Below are 19,004 nucleotides of genomic sequence, written 5' to 3'. Positions count from 1 at the left end.
CAAAAGTACAAAATAATCATCTTCAGGCAAATTTAATAAATAAAATAATAAAATAAATTAAAATTAATAAAAAATAGCTTAAATTAAAATAATCTTAAAGTAAATTCAAGTACTTTAATAAATAATAAAATAGTAACAGAATAAAAAAATAAATTAAGCACAAGTAGCACAAAAATTTCAAGCCTTTGTACTTTTCTTTTTTAACCAGGCAGAACTAGAACAAGCCCATGAACTCATAGAAACTATGTGTGTGTTTGAGTCTGTGCATATGTGACAAAACATGCAAAAACAAACATTTTTCCCAAAGAATCACTCAGTGATGTCATGAGATTGACGCATACGCAGAGGGGATAAAAGAAAAGTAACAGCTCAACGTAGCCTAATGTAGCGGAGTAAGAGTAACAGTTTCTCCTTCACAAATCTACTCAAGTAAAGGTAAAAAGTATAGGGATTCAAAACTACTCCTAAAAGTACAAAATTTCCCAAAACTTACTCAAGTAAATGTAATGGAGTAAATGTAACTTGCTACTACCCACCTCTGCTGTTAACATAGATCACAACGTAGGTGCGGATAAGAAGGAGTTTAAATAAGTGCAGCTGAGACGAGGTTCAAGTGCAGCTCGGGGAGTTAGAGGGGGAGCGAAGTTCACAACAGAAGGTGTTCTTCTGGCGAGTTACAGAGACTTGAGATGTAATCTTTAGTCTGAGGCAGGTTAAAGGTGGGGATCCTCCTCATTTTGAAGAGTTTCACTGCTCCACCATTTGTTATTTGTTTTAAAGCTGCTGCTACAGTTTAGTTCAGAAGAATTTGGACAAGAACAGCGTTTTTAATGGCTTTTGTCTTTATACAAGGAAAACAATCAACTTTCAGCTTTAGTTTCGTTTAGTAGAGGTTTCACAAAAGGTATTTATGTTACAATCAAAATGATGGGGAAGAAAAGAAAACTCCCTGATAATCAGTAACCAAAGACGTATAAGAAAATATTTCTCTTCCTCTCATTAATGGTAAGTGAAACCCTCTTTCAGCTTTAAAAGAAATGCTTGACAACGTCCAGGTTTCTGTGTGTTTCAGAGGGGCAGAGCTTTTCCAGGCCACCATCGTGAAGGCGGTGAAAGCCCGACTAGAAGAGGAGCGAAAGTCTGTGGAGCAGCTGAAGAGACAGTGAGATCCTGATGTTTGAACCCTCGTGTTGTGCAGCGCGGTGTCTGCTGTCACCGCCTGTGCACCCTTGCTTGATTTGAGTCAATATTTCATTTAAAAAAATGTAGTTTTTTTTCATATAACGTCTAAACGTTTCTGCAGTAGACCCACTCTGGATCTAAGACAAGTAAATAACAATGCAACATTTCAGGAATATAATTATTTCTAAGACATTTTAATGTCTTCTTCTTTAGCTTTATATCTGTTAGTTTATTTACTATGACGGAGTATTAGGGCCAAACTAAGACAAAAAAAAAAAATGGAAATTACGTGAATAAAATCGTAAAATTACGAGAATAAAGTCGTAAAATTACGAGAATAAAGTCATAGCCTAATGTTACGAGAATAAAGTCGTAATATTACGACTTTATTCTCGCAACAATATGACTTTATTCTTGTAATTTTACGACTTTATTCTCGTAATATTACAACTTTATTCTCGCAACATTAGGTTTTGACTTTATTCTCGTAATTTTAAGACTTTATTCTCGTAATATTACAACTTTATTCTCATAATATTACGACTATATTCTCACAACATTAGGCTATGACTTTATTCTCGTAATTTTATGACTTTATTCTCGTAATATTACGACTTTATTCTCATAATATTACGACTTTATTCTCGCAACATTAGGCCATGACTTTATTCTCGTAATTTTACGACTTTATTCTCGTAATTTCCAATTTTTTTTTGTCTTAGTTTGGCCCTAATACTCCGTCGTAATTTACTTTTTTTTTCTAAATTAACAGTAAATCCCACAAAAGATGGTCCTGAAAACACGTTAGTTTCTGCCTGTGGCGTTCACCTGAAAGAGTATGTGCTGTTAAACAAAAACTGGCTTCATTACATTGAGTCATTTTCCAAAAACTGCAGCCGAAACAGAAGTAATGGATCTGTCAGTGGCTCCTTTTATTGTCGGATTAACCCGCTGAGGCTCCCGGTAAACATGTGCACAGATGCACTCGTCTGACATTCAGCAGGACGGTGTGGGACTGATTCAAAACAAACTTCCACATGTGTGCTTATGCTAATAGAGGGCAGCGACGTGACTCGCTGACATGTTTTTGGCAGCGCGGCGGCGGCGGGACCTGCCCTGTAAACAAGAATGTGCTGAAATTACACCAGCCAGGCAATTGAGTGTAATAACGCTCCCATTACACGTTGCGCTTTCCACATGGTTTCATGCGGTCTCTCTGTGCTCAGCACCCTCACGCTCTGTGTTTTCTCTGCAGCAGCTCGATTGTGGTCCATCTTCTTAAGTACGTTACAGCGTTTGGCACGATGTGTGACTTCGTATTAAATCCCAGCGCGTTTTTGGAAAATCAAGCAATGAACAATCCGGTTTCACATCACAGATGTTGACCATCCCAGTGACGAATGACTTACCGAGTTACCCGAGCCTCGTTTATGATTGCTGTCTCCTTGTCTTGTTGGACAACAGCTGAGCTCTCCCATGAGATCAGAGAGCTTCACCGGCTCCGCTTGTTAGAAAAGTCCAATTCTTTTTGCTCTTTTTATGGGATTTGCTGACAGTAAACTGCACTTTCAGTTAATGCTGGGCGGTATGACCAAAAATTTATATCACGGTATTTTTCAAAATTATATCGGTTTCACGGTATATCACGGTATTTTTTTTTTCATGCACAACTGGGTGTTAACCACATTTTCTAATGATTTGGAAAGGAATTGCTGCAGTAAATTGGCTTAGAATGGCCTATTTTACTGTCATGAGGAGGATGCATAAATCAAATAAATTTGATTTAGGCATGCTTTTCAAAGAAAAAAATCTTTTACAAAATTACAAGGTAGAAAATATTTATTCATCATAAAAAAACTGAACATTTTTTAATTTCCCAGCATTATGTTGTTTTGGTTCCACCTCCTGGTGAATGTTAGGTAAAATTCTTATGTGGTTACTTTTTGGTTGGCCAACGATTTATGTTTGTGGTGCGCAACTGTTACGGGGCCAGTCTATTTCCTTATATTACAACGCCGTTATTAATTGTTCGGTTTTTTTCCCACTTATTCCACCGAACACCGAAAGTGTTTTTTGCCATTTTCGGCCGAACAATTTCGGTTACCGAACAATCGGTGCATCACTACTGCTAAACAGTCCCCTCACAAACAGTGTCCAGCGGCGCTACGTTCCGCCGCGCGGCGTTCCCAACGTTGTGTACGCTACTGTACATACTCACCGGTATTACGGTATATGAAAAATTCACATCATAAGAAAAATAAACACCGGTATTCGGTATGAACCGGTATACCGCCCAGCACTACTTTCGGTGTCATCATTGACAATCATTAGGTCTGATTTAGTCTGTTAATATAGAAAATGTGATTGGTGTGGTTTAACGATATCTCCAGGCTATGTTTTTGGTTGTTGTTTTTGTTTCCTGGAAGCCAGCTCTTAGTATATCATCCAACATAATAGCGATGGGTTGCTACTACTTATAGTTAGTTTAGAAGCTACTCATGATCTCGGATAAAAACCCACTCACCCCGTCTAATGAGCACTCCGCTGTAATATAACATACTCCTATTTCCATATGAAGCCTGAAGATGTTTATAGTCTGTCTGTGGTGATGTTCCTCTGTGTCGATACTTTGCGAATCTCTGATCTAATCAGGATGGAGCGCATTAAGGTGAGGCAGCAAAAATTTAAGAGGGGCAAAGAGAAGATGCTGAGCCTGGCGCAGGAGTCCGTGGAGGGACAGACGCCCGTCCAGCCCGAGGAGGAGGAGGATGACGATGGTAGGACAGATCCAGCTGTTGAGTGTTTCAAAAAAAAAAAAAAAAAGCAGAGAGCGGATTCATGTAGTGGAAATATGATCTGAAGTTTGCAGAAAAAAATTGATTTTCTTATGAAATGTTGCATTGATGTATTTGTGAAATTTTAGGAGCACAGCGAACGAAAGCCAAGACCAAAAAAAAGCAGTGGTGGAGGCCGTGGGTTGACCATGCTTCCAGTAGGTTAACCCTCAAAACAAAACCTTTTTTCTCTTCTTTAACTCTCACTGGCCCTTCTGTCCTTGACCAGAATACTGAGGATTCCCATACTGCTGCTGGGCTCTGAAGGCACCTACACATAGCAGCCCTGCCCCCTCCAGACTTTAATCCTTTTCTGTCTCTATTTAAGGACCATTGCTGCCAGTGGTTCTTGTGCACGACTCTGCGCTGCATGTGTGGAGAGTCTCTTAAGCTGCGAGATGATCCGTAAGATCAATCAGCAACAGAGCAGAGTGGCCTTAAATAGACGCCATGAGAAAAAAGAAAAGAAAGAAACCAAGAAAGAAAAATGACTAATGTCTGGAGGTCTGTGCTCGGCTTTGTCAAAAACATCCTCTCTGGTCTCACCTGACGAGTCCACGGTAGGGAATCACTCTTGTGCAACATTTTCATGCAAAGACATGAAGTCGAGCCGCCTTTATTCTCAGTACTGGAATAAAGGGTGAAGGGTTTGTTCATTCTTTGCCAGCAGACATGATCACCAAACAGGCGAAAATGAGACAGCGAATTGGAGCAGCGATCACATCTGGAAACTGACTTCGTGTTGTGTAAAAATGCCAGTGTTTCTCTGAGTTGTCACAGTAATTGCCTGTTTGGTTTGAGCTCATGTCTCATGCCGTACTCCATCCCCACGTGACATTTTCAAATTGTTTTATCTCTTTGTCATTTGAGGTTTCATCTCCATTTCCCAGCATCCTCCCCTCATCTCCTGCCCACTGTGGTTCTGTTCAAGGACATAAGTCAGCCTTGTCTATCCCATTGCTTCTGACACTGAACTGCTGTAGTCTGGAATCACTTAAAGTAGCTTCAAGACTGTGCATACTGAAACAGGAGACATGCTTCTTAAACGTACTAACATTTCCTGTCCTCTGTTATATATATATATATATTTTTGTTTCACACTCATTTGTTTCTTGAAAGTGTGTGTCTCTTGTCACTAACAGTAGATATATTTTAACGTCTAAGTGATAAATTACATATAATTAATGGTAACTGTTTAGTTTTTTGTGTATTTTCGTCAAGCCACCTTTTTCTAATTCTGCCGTAACAACACTTTAACCTCTGTTCATCAGTGGTTAGAAGTGGGGACTACTACTTGTTTGAAACCGACAGTGAGGAGGAAGAGGAAGAGGAGGACAAAAAAGACGAGGAGCCTCCAAAGAAGTCGGCATTTCAGGTGGATCTTTACGCGTTTTATTACAACTTTGGAGAAAAAACACGTCTGACAGCTTCAAGATTTCTGTAGATTTTACAGGTGGCTGAACTCTAAATCAAAGAAAGTGGATAACATATTCAGAAAGAGGATGTCTGCCTGATTTGATCCACAAGGGGCAGCAGAGAAAAAGTAAAAGACTGAACAGAGTGGTACTGTGGGAAAAAGGGCAAAAGCCCTACAAAATAATGCTGTTTCTTGGGACAAGCAGTGACTCCAAAGTGAAAGGGAGTTATTTCTTTGAGGCTGTAGAGGAGCTTGGTGGGTCCACCTGTACCCCCAGCTCAGATGTGGGGATGGAAACGTCTAGCACAGGGGTCGGCAACCCGCGGCTCCAGAGCTGCATGCGGCTCTTTAGCGCCGCCCTAGTGGCTCCTGGAGCTTTTTCAAAAAATGTTTTCCTTTTTTTTTTTCTATTTTTCTTTTTTTCCTTTTTTTCTTCTTTTTTTTCTTCCTTTTTCCTTTCCTTTTTAATCTCGACATTTTGACTTTTTTCTCGAAATTTTGAGTTTTTTCTCGACATTTAGACTTTTTTCTCGAAATTTTGACTTTTTCCTCAACATTTTGACTTTTTTACTCAACATTTCAACTTTTTTCTCGACACTTACTTTTTTCTTGAAATTTTTACTTTTTTCTCGCCATTTTTACTTTTTTCTCGACATTTTTACTTTTTTCATGACATTTTTACTTTTTTCTCAACATTTCCACTTTTTTCTCGACATTTCCACTTTTTTCTCGAAGTGCATCATGAAAAAAAAATCTTCCCCCAGTTATAACTAATATAGAAACATGCAGCATGTTTTGCCTTCATTCTAAGGCTTATACAAGACTTTTCATTTTTTGCGGCTCCAGACATATTTGATTTTTGTGTTTTTGGTCCAATATGGCTCTTTCAACATGTTGGGTTGCCGACACCTGGTCTAGCAGTACCTTCATTAAAGCCTCCCCCCAATATATCTTCCCACAAAAATTCAGTGCACCTTCCCTCCCACTCCTCTTTCTCACATGCTTCACTGTCTAGTGTTCCCCTCACAAACACACCACATCACCGGTATTTATTGCATTGCTCAGTTACTTTTATTAAATAAATAAATGTCAGCTTTCCAAATTCATTACTTTCTACAAATGTTTTATCTCTGATAGAAATGTTGAAATACTTTCCTCCAGTACATGTCCTCACTGAAGTGCTTATCAAGATTAGTTGTTTTAAACAAAAAGCTATGTTAGTTTAAATAGAGTGCATAAATAGGAATTGTTTTACTTACTTCTGACAAATGGTTAAATAATGATATTCTGTTCAAGTTTCATGTGCATCTAAAGACATAATACAGCGCAGAACACTTGTGGAGTGGAGTTTGTGTCATCGAAATGTTGAAGGGTTTTCTTTCATCATGTCGTAACCGCGACTGCTGACCGTCTCTCACCCGTTCCTCCACTCATCTTCCAAACCCTCACTTATCGCATCAATGAGTGAAAACAAACCAAAGAAGTAGAAACATATGTGTATCTCTGAGAGTGAGGAGTATCTGTGGCACAAGCCTCGTCTTTCTTTATTGAACTGTTCTTTGTGGTTTTTTGGAAGGTTTAAATACTGTCATTTTGGATTTTCACTATCATTTTAATTTGCCGTTTGCCACAGTGTCATTCTGGATTTAAACAATGTCTAAGTACCTGTCCCCGTCTTCACTGTCTACTAACTCTGTAACCTCTTCTAACAGTTGTTTTACTAACCCGTTCCTTCTCTGTTCTCCCTATCTTCAGCGAGCGATCGGGAAGTTTGTCTCCGCTGTTCTGGCTTTACCCAAGTCTGTCATTAAGTTGCCTAAAACTGTCCTGCAGTATGTAGTGAAGGCAGGCAAGGTACCCGCCATCGTCTAGCACTGCCTGCTTCCCCTGTGAACATCTGCCAGTTCAAATAACGACTAACAGTAAACGGATCTCCCAGCACCACGTTTGGCGTTCACATTGTTGATCTAAATTAGATAAATCTTCTGTTGAGGCAGAAATCAGTTAAATTTGACCTGGCATGGACATGTTTTTGTGCTGTTGCTGTCGTGATTGCCTGGCTGGACGGGTTTTGCATGAACTGATGCTTTTTTTCCCCATCTGTTTGGAGATGTGTAGGTTTTTTGTTTTTTGTTTTTTCTCTGTTTTGTCTGCTTAGTGATTTTTAGACGTTTTCTGTTACCTGCCCTGAACATTTAGCATTTTATAGCTGGATATTTTGTGTTTACATAGCCTGCACTGGTGGCCAGTCAAGTTATAGCAACTTAGCGCTGTTACCAACCTCCCCTCCATCATCCTATGATACATTTTTCTTCATAATCCAACCCAAAAAAATTTAACAACTACTTATTTTCTATTTTTATTTATAAAAATTGGTTTGTCCTCAGTCAGTCATGCACATATTTTAGAGAAAAGAATATTAGCTTACATTCAGTATGATGGATTATTTCAAGGAGTCCTGGAATTTTTTGCATGTGGTTTGAGTCATTGAATTCATTTGGTTAAATGGAGAAAAGGGCTTCATAGTGATATATAGTAGACACAAACTTTATAAAGCATGCTTCTGAACCATATATTGTGCATATAACTTGCTATTTGTCAGTGGCATTGGTGTTGCATTGGTGGGTCCCCTGCTTCATCTCCTTCAACTGAAACCAAGCTGTTCTCCAGTTTCTCTACCAAGCCTGGATCACAGACCCCAAAGCTGCTCTGAAGGCACGCAGCAAAGACAGACGCAAGTTTTGGAAGAAATACACCAAGAAAGTGAGACACAGAAAAAGCAGGAGCAAAGGTAAACAAAGGATTGCCCTTCTATGTTTCTTCTTCTTTTCTTCTAAATTATTGAGCATATAGTGCAGCGCTTTGTGTAGCAGGACCCAAAAGCAGGAAACCGTAGGAAGCCGGAGTAACTTGGATACATCATTTAATGAAATGAAAAAAACGACATAGGCAGGGATCCAACAAGTAATAAAAGCCGACTCAAGAAGAAAAAAAAACCAACACCAAACATCTGCCACAGGAAAACACACAGACACAGGAAGGGAGACACAGGTCAGCCAAGCCGGGGACAAGGACAAGACAATATGCACTCTGGGGCTGATGATCAGGAAGGACAGGCGAGGAAAGCCAAAAAAGATATAAGACAAAAGAAACAAGACTTTTAAAATAAGAACAGGAAACAAGTCAAACAAGACCAAACAAGCAAATCCAAGAAAACAAAAACCCCTAGACCATGACAGTACCCCACCTCCCAAGGTGCTGACATCCATGGTTCACAATCAGAATATGGTAAGAGGATGAGGTCCAGAGGAGGGACCCCATCACCATAGCATTTCATATAAACACCCAAGCTAAGAAATCCCCAGGAATGACAGTGAGTCTTTATTTAGTGCAGTCCCCCATCATGAAGATGCACAAGGCAGCGGTAGAGAAGAATAGCTCTCCCCAGCATGAAGGGCAGACACGTCCCTCAGCCAAGACAGTGTTTTCATTTCTGTTTGTGAATCCTTCTTAGTTTTTTAAATCGTGCACAGAGACACCTGAAACAAATTTTCCAGTATCTCTCTTCTTCTGCAGCAGATCATGTGGCCATAGAGGTCGGCGAGCTATCAGATGGACAAGAAAAAGATGAAGATGAGGAGAAAAAGAAGTCTGGTGCTCCAGGTTTGTTTGACTTCGAGGAAGTTTTTCAAACAAAAGGAAGAAATTTAGCAGAAAAATGGGATGTTCTTCATATCCCCCCCCCAAAAAAAACAAGATTTACATAAATAATTTAATGTTTAAAACAAACTAGAACGTATCCAGTGGGCTGTGACCAAACCCACCCTTGTAAACTTTCCCAATGTTTGATATCGGTTCATGTTGATTAGTCATTAGTTATCCATTTCCTAAGGTCTTAAAAGCTTACTGTACAATAACAGCTTTTTGGTTTTGCTGCGTCCCGCAGACAACATCATCAAGCGAGTGTTCAACATCATCAAGTTCACCTGGGTGCTCTTCCAGACCACAGTTGAGAGCTTCACGACCTGGATGAACGACATGTGCAGGGAGTACATCGATATCTCCACCGTGCTGCGTATCGAACGCTGCATGCTGACGCGAGAGGTCAAAAAGGTACGATTTCCTCACATCGTCTCGCAGGATGTAAAAAAAGATGTGCTATACCAATGCCATTTACAAGTGAACTCCTCTTCCCAGGGCAACGTGCCCTCCAGAGAGAGCATCCACGTCTACTACCAGAAGGCCATGAGGCTCAACATGTCCAGGCAGGCCAGCTTGGATCAGCTCAGTGAAGACGATCTCGCCTCTGGCTCCTCCAGGGTACGAAAGAGGCGAGCAGGCTACCGGATGGAGAGCCAGGACTCCACAGCCTCCAGAGACAGCATGTCCAGGTATATGGAGTTTAATGGAAAAAGCTGAATTAGTGCAAACTCATTGAAGCGTTTTCTTTTTAATCAATACATGTGTTGATACTACCATGCACTAATACACACAACCTAATGAAGTGAAGCATTCCTTTACTTCATCAAGATGTGTCAGCAATTTTTTATGCACAACCCTTTCAAGGTTGAGCAAGTTGAGGTTTAATTATTTTGTTTTTCAGCCATTTTGTTTTAGATTTGCTGGTGCACTTAAGATTATTGTCCTGTATCTTTATGTATTACATAGATGACCTTGGGTTAAACTCTGCAATACTTTTGTACACATCATAGTTGACTCAAAACAAGGTGCAAGGTGGCGAGATGCTGTGACTGCAGCATAAACCCAGATTACTACCCCTCCACCGCCATGCTTTACAGCTGGTATGAGGTTTTAGCAAGGAACAAACACAGTAGATCAGCACAAAAAAGAAATAAAAAAACAAGAACAAACATCCAAAATACTGCAGACAAATAATAACCAGAAGAACACACAAGAAGAAGCACGGGAACATAAACCAAAAGACGATGGACCAAGAGGGAGGTAATGAAAGGCAGGACAGTTAGACACAGGTGTCTGATGAGATACAGGTGTGAACAATCAGGACAATATACATAGACACAGATGAATAATAAAGCACAGGTGTGAACAATCAGGAGATTATATATAGACATAGTTCAGTAATGGGACACCATGTTGTCTAGGAAGCCGCCAGGAACATGCCAACCGTATGTCAATCAAAGTTAACTGTGGCTACCAACTGCTTCAGCCGATCTCTATCGAATATCTGCAGAGATGTCGGCAGACGTTTACAGCAGAATATACCATTTCACACCTTGATTCAGTGGTGAAATCCAAAATGACTGGGTGTCAATGGATATTGGAGTCAGACTATATTGGCCAGTCTGACTTAGTTCCCCATGAGCCTCAACCTGGAAGTTACAGTAGATGGTTGGTGCTTGGGTGTGAACAATCAGGAGAGCAAGAGAAGTCATACCTAAAACAACCCATAAAAAGTAACCCTTTCAAAATAAGACAGGAAGTAAAGCAACCAATTTGCATACAGGGAAGCAGATAAGGCTGAGATAAAACTAAACTGAGGAAAAGAAGATTAATAAGAGTATGAGAAATCAAGACTTTATCTTGACTTATCTAAAAAAACCTGATTAGATGTTTTTTAGGTGTAAGTGAGAAAACAGTTTTCTGACTCTAAGTTACAGTATATCCTGTCATTGTCATCACACTGAGTTGTCGTTTTCAGATTCAGGCAACACAGTAATTGTGGGGCCAAATCTATGTTCATTTGTTACATAAAAACATGTCTTATCTCCATCTCATCCCTCTGGCCACTAACCATCCCATCTGTCACTGTCACCACCTGTCAGTGCCTACACCGAGGCCACCACGCTCTTTTCTCGCCAATCCACTCTGGAAGACATGGATGCACTTCCAGAGAACATTCCTAAAACCAGTGAACGTGACAGACCCAAACTGCGAAAGATGTACAACATGGACATGTCCACCTCATCAGTGGACAGCGGCAGCAGCTTCATGTCCAGGTGCCTGGCCTCGGCATCATGCTCATACACATCGTTGCATCTCATGTGTTTGCTTTAGTTTTACGTTGACCTGTAACTTCTCCAAATGTATTGCATGACTTTTGTGTTAGACCAGGGGTCGGCAACCCGCGGCTCCAGAGCCGCATGCGGCTCTTTAGCGCCGCCCTAGTGGCTCCTGGAGATTTTTCAAAAATGTTTGACCTTTTTTTTTCCTTTTTTCCTTCTTTTTTTTCCTTTTTTTCCTCTTTTTTCTTTTTTCCTTTCCTTTTTAATCTCGACATTTCGACTATTTTCTCGAAATTTTGACTTTTTTCTCGACATTTCAAATTTTTTCTCGCACTTTGACTTTTTTCTCGAAATTTCGACTTTTTTCCTCAACATTTCGACTTTTTTCTCGACATTTCGACTTTTTTCTCAAGATTTTATTTCAACATTAATCTAGACATTTCGACTTTTTTCCCAAAATTTCGACTTTTTTCTTGACATTTCGACTTTTTTCTCGACATTTCGACTTTTTTCTCGACACTTTTCGACTGCTTTCTCAAGGTTGTACTTCAACATTAATCGTGACATTTCTACTTTTTTCTCGACATTTCCACTCTTTTCTCGAAGTGCATAATGAAAAAAAAAAAATCTTCCCCCAGTTATAACTAATATAGAAACATGCAGCATGTGTTGCCTTCATTCTAAGGCTTATACAAGACTTTTCATTTTTTGCGGCTCCAGACATATTTGTTTTTTGTGTTTTTGGTCCAATACGGCTGTTTCAACATTTTGGGTTGCCGACCCCTGTGTTAGACTAAAGTTTAATGCATCCTTTCCAAAATTTAAACGGTAACCAAAAATATATGTTCACTTTTTCAAAGTTGTTAAAATGTGTGTACTGGGAGAATAGTTAATTTTCAGACATGTTTGTGGATAGACTCAAAGACAAGTTGGCACAATATCCTCTTTTTTTGTTTTCAGCGAAGCGACCCAGTGCATCTTCCTCTACTCCAGACAAGGCACCACGGACACCATAGAGGAAGTGGAGGACGAGCAGGACCAAGGGGAAGACAAGGATCAAGTTCCCTGGGAAGAGTTTGGGGAGAGTCAGGAGGCTGAGGGCAAAACGGGGAGCGATGGAGAACCCAGGCAGGGAGAAGAAGGGGAGGACGAAGAGGGACAGGAGGGATTAGACGTTGAGGAGGAGCTGCAGGAAGCAGGGGAACCAAACGACCAGGAAAGAGAGGAGGGTCCTTGGGAATCAGTTAGTCCAGATGAAGGCCCCTCCACCAGGCTGGAAGAAGCAGAACCTGCCCCCTCCGCTCAGGAGAGCGACTTCATCCCCGAGTGTGAAGACGGAGAAGGACAGCAGGACTTTACACAGACGGAGAGTCAGAGAGGACTGCTCTACACTCCTGATACGGATGCTTCCAAAACATCTGACGCTGACGTGCCTCCCAGCTACAGCAAGGCAGTCAGCTTCGACCGCCTGGAAGTCAGTGACGATGAAAGCGACACGTGTAGGAAAAGACGCATGCTTATGACATCGGACAGCCGCTCGGACAGCAGGTCGGACATCATGTTGCCCTCAATGACTACTGAGCTGACCGCCAGTGAACTGCTGCTCAACAAGTAAGGAGCGTTTTGTATTAATCTTTAGTTTAGTTTAGTTTAGTTTATTTGCACATAAAAAAGTATAAAACCTCCAAAAATTCCGACAAACAGTATGTCGAAAAAAAGGAAACAACAACAAAAAAAAAGAAATGTAACAGAAAAAAATGTGCAGGAGGAACCAAAGAAACCCATAAGGGCTTGTCGAGTGGTCCTCCTATAAGGAAACAAACAATATCTACAGAGATATGTAAAACATAGGACAACTAAGGAGAATAAGCTAAATTAATAGAAAAACAGGAATCTGATGAGGATGTGCAGAGAAGTTCTGGAAATTAGTTGTTAAGTTTTGCTAAGCTGGGTTAGCAAAAAAGTTGTGATTTGTTTTTTGAAATTATTTGTGCTCGAGCATTCTCTAATATTGAGTGGTAAGGTGTTCCAATAAAGAGGAACCTCTGAACCTAACTGAAAATTGGGAAAACGTACTCCTGAAAAAGGTGGGATGGAGATTGTTTGCAGACCTAGTTTTAAAGTGATGAATTTGGGAATTGAATTGAAATAAAGAATGAAAACAGGTTGGAAGTAGCTTGTGGATGGATTGATAGACAAAAAGACAAATCTGAAAAACATTTACCGCAGAAATAGGGAGAATACTAAGGGATTGGAACAATGGGGTGGATCTAGTAAGTCTATTGGAGAATGTAATCATTTTGATAAAACGTTTTTGCAGGATTAAGATACAGTTGAGGTTGCTCTTTAACAAAATGTTTTTAAATTAGACTGTACTTGAATATTAGTTTCTTTTTAAACCCCCCCTCTTTACATCCAGGATGTTCTATGATGAAGAGCTGGAGGATTCAGATAAATTCTACCACAACCAGCCTCTGATCCTGCAGTTCTGCTACGCCCTTTACAACATGCTGGTGGCACACTCGGAGTTCGTGTGCTACCTGGTCATCATCATTAACCACATGGTGTCAGCCTCCTGCGTTACCCTGGTCCTCCCCATCACCATCTTCCTCTGGGCCATGCTCTCTGTACCGCGGCCCAGTAAGCGCTACTGGATGACCGCCATCATCTATACTGAGGTACAGTCACGTATAAAGATGTTTAGAAATAAAAAAAGTTAAAGCTGCAAGCAGCGATGAACGGGCCCTCATGGCCATCGTCCCCCATAAGCATTTCAGTAATGACACCACCCACGAGTCTTTAGGTCAAACCATTCAAAAGTTATAGCAGAAAATAGGGACAACCAAACAGAAGAAGGGGCAGGGCTAGGTTTCACCAATTATGGTCAAGGACTCAATACTGAGTCCGATGACACCACCCACGACTCTCTATGTCAAACCATTCAAAAGTTATGGCAGAGAGAAGTATTGTTGAGCCATTTTGCCACGCCCATTAATGCAAACCATGAAATATCAAATTTATCACCAGGCCTGGCTTGCATGCAAAATTTGGTGCCTTTTGGGGAACTATCAAATATGGACCAATCAGATGAAGGGAGGACCCGCTTTTTGGCGTCTAGCGTCGCCACGGTAACACTTTTGAAAGAGAAAAGTAATGCGCGTAGTCGCAGGATGGACACATTTTGATGTATTGACATCAAATTTTGATGTATAACACATTTTGATGTATAACACACCTGGGTGCACGTTACGGTTCAGGCCGTATTAATTGCCGAAGGAATGGCATAAATTGCGCCAAAATTACGCGATTCATTCAAAATGGCCGACTTCCTGTTCGGTTTCGGCCATGGCGCCAAGAGACTTTTCTTTAAGTTGCGCCATGATACAGGTGTGTAGCGATTTTCGTGCATGTACGTCAAACCGTATTGTGGGGCTTGAGGCACAAAGTTTTCTAAGGGGCGCTGTTGAGCCATTTTGCCACGCCCATTAATGCAAACCATTTAATATCACATTTTTCGCCAGGCCTGGCTTGCGTGCAAAATTTGGTGACTTTTTAGGCACGTTTAGGGGGGCAAAAAGGCCATCCTTTCGTCAGAATAATAATAAAGAAAGAATTCCTACAGATACAATAGGGCCTTCGCACTGTAAGTGCTCGGACCCTAATAAAAAAGTTTAACAGGTGTAGTTGTAATCATTTTTAACCTGTTCTTTTAGTTGAAGAAGCTTAATGACTGTCATGCTGTTCTCCTTGCAGGTCACGATTGTCATCAAGTATTTCTTCCAGTTTGGCTTCTTCCCTTTCAACCAGGGCAAGGTTCATAAAAATATCCCATATTACGCTCCCAACATCATCGGCGTGGAGAAGAAAGATGGTTATGTGCACTATGACCTGGTCCAGTTGCTGGCTCTGTTCTTCCACAGGTCCATCCTGAAGGTGAAATCCCAGAATATGTGGACTTGTGTTAAAAGGCTTTGATCCTTCTTAGAAAACGTGGACGGTTGGGTTAGTGCGTTTACTGCAGTACTCCAACTCAAGCCTAATCAAAATCTCTTGATTTTAACTTTTATCAAATATAATGTTTGTTGGTTTAATTTATGTTTACTTACAGGTACTCCAAGGTTTGTAACTCGTTACATGCTTATATTTTATAATAACTCAAATTTATGCAAAAAGACAACACAATGTTGTGTGTGTGTATCTAATAGATCTCTATGAATACATTTTAACCACTAGGTGACTGCAATATCTCAGTCAAACTGAAAAAATATAACACCCATGAATAAAGACTTGATAGTGAATTAACTTAATTATCTTTTGCGTGGAAAAGGGTCAAACATACATCTCTGAAAGTTTGATAAAGAATGACAGTTTTATTAGAACAGAGCAGGTTGGTTTTTAGACAAAATAACATCTAATTTCCCATAATAATCCTTGCGGCTTTGTCCAACAGCTAAACCCAACTGGATAAAAACAATGCTGGTCTGAGCTGAGCGAGCTCACCAGAACTCATGAAGGAAATAATATTTTTTCCATCAAATATGGCCCGAAAAAGTAAAGCTTGAATGGAATGATCTGATTCCTAGAGGTCCCACATCATAACATCTTTACACAACAAAGACGGTTTGTGTAAAACCAATATTGGAAAAAAAATTATATCCCTTTGACTTTCATTAAAAGAAATATTGTGTGCAATTTTAAAGCAATAGAAAAGATCATTTGTTTTCAAGTTAAAACATCAGTGTTGATTAATTATAAATGAATATTTCATAACTTTTACAATGTGTTAAATCGCTGTTGGCAAAATTTATACAAAGTAATTCTAGATTCTAGATTCCCATCCTGGTCATCTGTTGTGAAATCCGGGCATCACTTTACAGCACCACGTCAAACTAGTTCAAGGTGCTAGAGTGGACATGGTGGCATTGAAATCTTAGAAGCTCTTGGATTTCAATGCAGAACACTATTTTTCTAGGATGGGCAAATTAGTTTGGCTGTCTTCATACATAAACATATGACGGTAAAATGATACTTGATAATAGCAGGCAATTTGAACCTAAACATGGCACAGGCGGCAAATCAGCATCTGGCATCTGCAGGCTGCCGCGTGTGGCTGAACAGAAAAATAGCCCTCATAGAGCAGAGTCTTCACAGCGTGTAGAAATGAGTTCTGAATAAACGCTGCACTTCTTCAGAGGTGATTAAAAGCGCCACCTTGAGGTTGTTATAGAAAACTCCACTGAGCAGAGCATGTCCAGATGAACTCGAAAACACCATCTGATTCTGTTTGCATGTGATGATTCTACCATTTCCACGCTGCCGCCCTCCCTGTACGTCACTGTAAATTAAACACCCCCTGTTTCGGTTACAGTGCCACGGCCTGTGGGACGAAGACGACCCCAAAAAGAGGCAAGAGGCTGCTCGGAAGAGTGAGTCTGAGGACGAGGGAAGAGACATTGCTGAGAGTGAGAAAGAGTCCGAACCCGCCTCATCGCTGATCAATGAGCGGAGAGGCTCCACTCACACCATCAGGTCCATAAACTTCGGGACGTCTGTGGATTCAGGACAAGTTCAAGTGCACTATCCGCAGCCGCAGACCTACCAGCGCCGCAAGAGCTCCAGTGGAGGGTCCCACATTTCTTATCGATCTCGTCTTTCGTCTGCACGATCTAAGAGAGGTGAGGGCTCGTTTCCGTTTCCTGTTTCCTGCCTCTAAATGGTATTTTGATATGAGAAGATAACAAGAGTGACATCATTGAGCTTACAGGATAATAACATCAAGCAACAGAAATTCTTGATGTCAATTATCACAAAACCGCTGTTTGTCATGCTCCCTAGAGCACGGTAGGCACCACGTGGCGACTCTCAGGGCGCATCAGTGGCTCCTCGATGCTCCTCACGGTTCATTTACAGCTCAAAATCTAAATTGTTTCCACAGGAAGTACCACTTCCCACAACAGCAGCCGCAAGGATGGCAGCCAGGCCGGCATCCATCAGAAGACCCGCAAACAGATGATCATAGAGAAGCTGAGGGAGCAGCTCTTCAAATCGAAAGCGTTCATCATAAAGCGGTACGATAAGGATAAGGTTTTATAGAAACATGTCCGTCTAACTCCACCCGAGGCCGCTCACTGGTCAACAGCAGAATACAAGAAAGACGGTGATGTGAAGAGGACATTTATGATAAGTGTCCAATGAGTATTCTGGATGAGTCACAGGAAAGACGTCATTTCAGTGAGACAGCAGCTAAAATCTTTAGTGGATCTAATTTTAGATCTTCAATTACAACATTCCCGTCAGCCCATTCAGAGTCATTTGTGCTTCATTCGTTATACTTCTAAATGTGCGGACAATAAAACCTGTGGTTTCTCATATCTTACACTCAGAATAATATGAGGAGCCTAATTCTTTTCCCGTGGTTTTCCAACTAATAGTATTTTATTTGCTTTTCAAGTGTTACAAACACCAGTCACAAAACAGACTTCAACATCACACCTGAAATAAAAATAGAAGTTTGGCACAACACGCAGATTTCCCACCTTAGTTCATCGGGCAACGATTCCCACATCCCTTTTTTGTTTCCCATTTCAGGAAAATGCATCAATAAAAAACTGATTAATATTCTAACTTTTGACACGTCTGACTCATTTTCACAGAGTGACGGATAGTCAAACAAACATTGCCGGACACGTAGTGTCTATCACCCCAATTTAGCATGTCGCCTGTACAGATGACTAAGAGTTTACTTCCCCTTACAACTTTCTGCATCTGGGAGTTTGGCTTTCCTCTCGTTCCCTGTCTGAAAGCAAAGAACAGATCTAAGCTGAACATTCAGGACAAATCGATGCTGATAGTGACAAGTTGCATCCCAAGTTTGAAAATATGTGCAGTGAGAGCGGTTCATCGCAGCCAATGATAAAGATAGACTCACAAATATATCTTTTGACACTATTTTAATGATTAAAATGTATTTGTTGATTTTGTGCAGTGGAAATCAAATACCACAGTGATAACAGTGGCTTGAAAACACAAAAAATATTTGATATTTCTTGCTAAATACCTGCAGTTGGTTCTTTTCTTTTGCACACATTATATCCTTGTTTTGGAAATATCTTTTCCAATATGGCGGCGACGTCAGTAGGCGATGCGATGTGCTGATTGGCTCTCCAGAAACGCTTTGAAACCCGTGCCAAAGATCGCTGATTGGCTCTTATTATTGGCACGTCAAAACACTGCCATAATTCGCCGTAATTCGTAGTTGTAAAAAAAGTTTGTAGCTTTTGAAAAAAAGTTTGTAGCTTTTGTAAAAAAGTTTGTAGCTTTGTAAAAAGTTTGTAGCTTTGTATCTACAAGTACAAATATTTTTTGCAAGTACAAATATTTTTTGCACACGCACAAAATATTTCTACAAGAACAAATATTTTTTGCAAATACAAATATTTTTTTCACACGCACAAAATATTTCTACAAGTACAAATATTTTTTGCAAGTACAAATATTTTTTGCACACGCACAGAATATTTCTACAAGTACAAAGTTTATTTACAGATACAAAATATTTATGGCATTAATTTGAGCCCATATATTCGT

At 40.4% G+C, this 19,004-nt stretch overlaps 1 protein-coding gene across 1 annotated transcript in view; it reads left to right on the top strand.

Annotated features, from left to right (window-relative positions):
* The window catches only part of LOC133452461 (piezo-type mechanosensitive ion channel component 2), a 117,864-nt gene that overhangs the window by 88,724 nt on the left and 10,136 nt on the right, over positions 1-19,004 (top strand). The window contains 15 exon segments of the mRNA XM_061731784.1: positions 1,073-1,162; positions 3,835-3,959; positions 4,106-4,174; positions 5,288-5,391; positions 7,189-7,287; positions 8,104-8,224; positions 9,010-9,096; positions 9,380-9,546; positions 9,631-9,824; positions 11,238-11,411; positions 12,378-13,028; positions 13,837-14,095; positions 15,171-15,350; positions 16,786-17,092; positions 17,353-17,485. Coding sequence (XP_061587768.1) covers positions 1,073-1,162; positions 3,835-3,959; positions 4,106-4,174; positions 5,288-5,391; positions 7,189-7,287; positions 8,104-8,224; positions 9,010-9,096; positions 9,380-9,546; positions 9,631-9,824; positions 11,238-11,411; positions 12,378-13,028; positions 13,837-14,095; positions 15,171-15,350; positions 16,786-17,092; positions 17,353-17,485 — 2,760 coding nt within the window.

Source organism: Cololabis saira, chromosome 10 (genome assembly GCF_033807715.1).
Source record: "Cololabis saira isolate AMF1-May2022 chromosome 10, fColSai1.1, whole genome shotgun sequence".
Classification (NCBI taxonomy): domain Eukaryota; kingdom Metazoa; phylum Chordata; class Actinopteri; order Beloniformes; family Belonidae; genus Cololabis; species Cololabis saira.
This window is presented reverse-complemented; position numbering and strand designations above follow the sequence as displayed.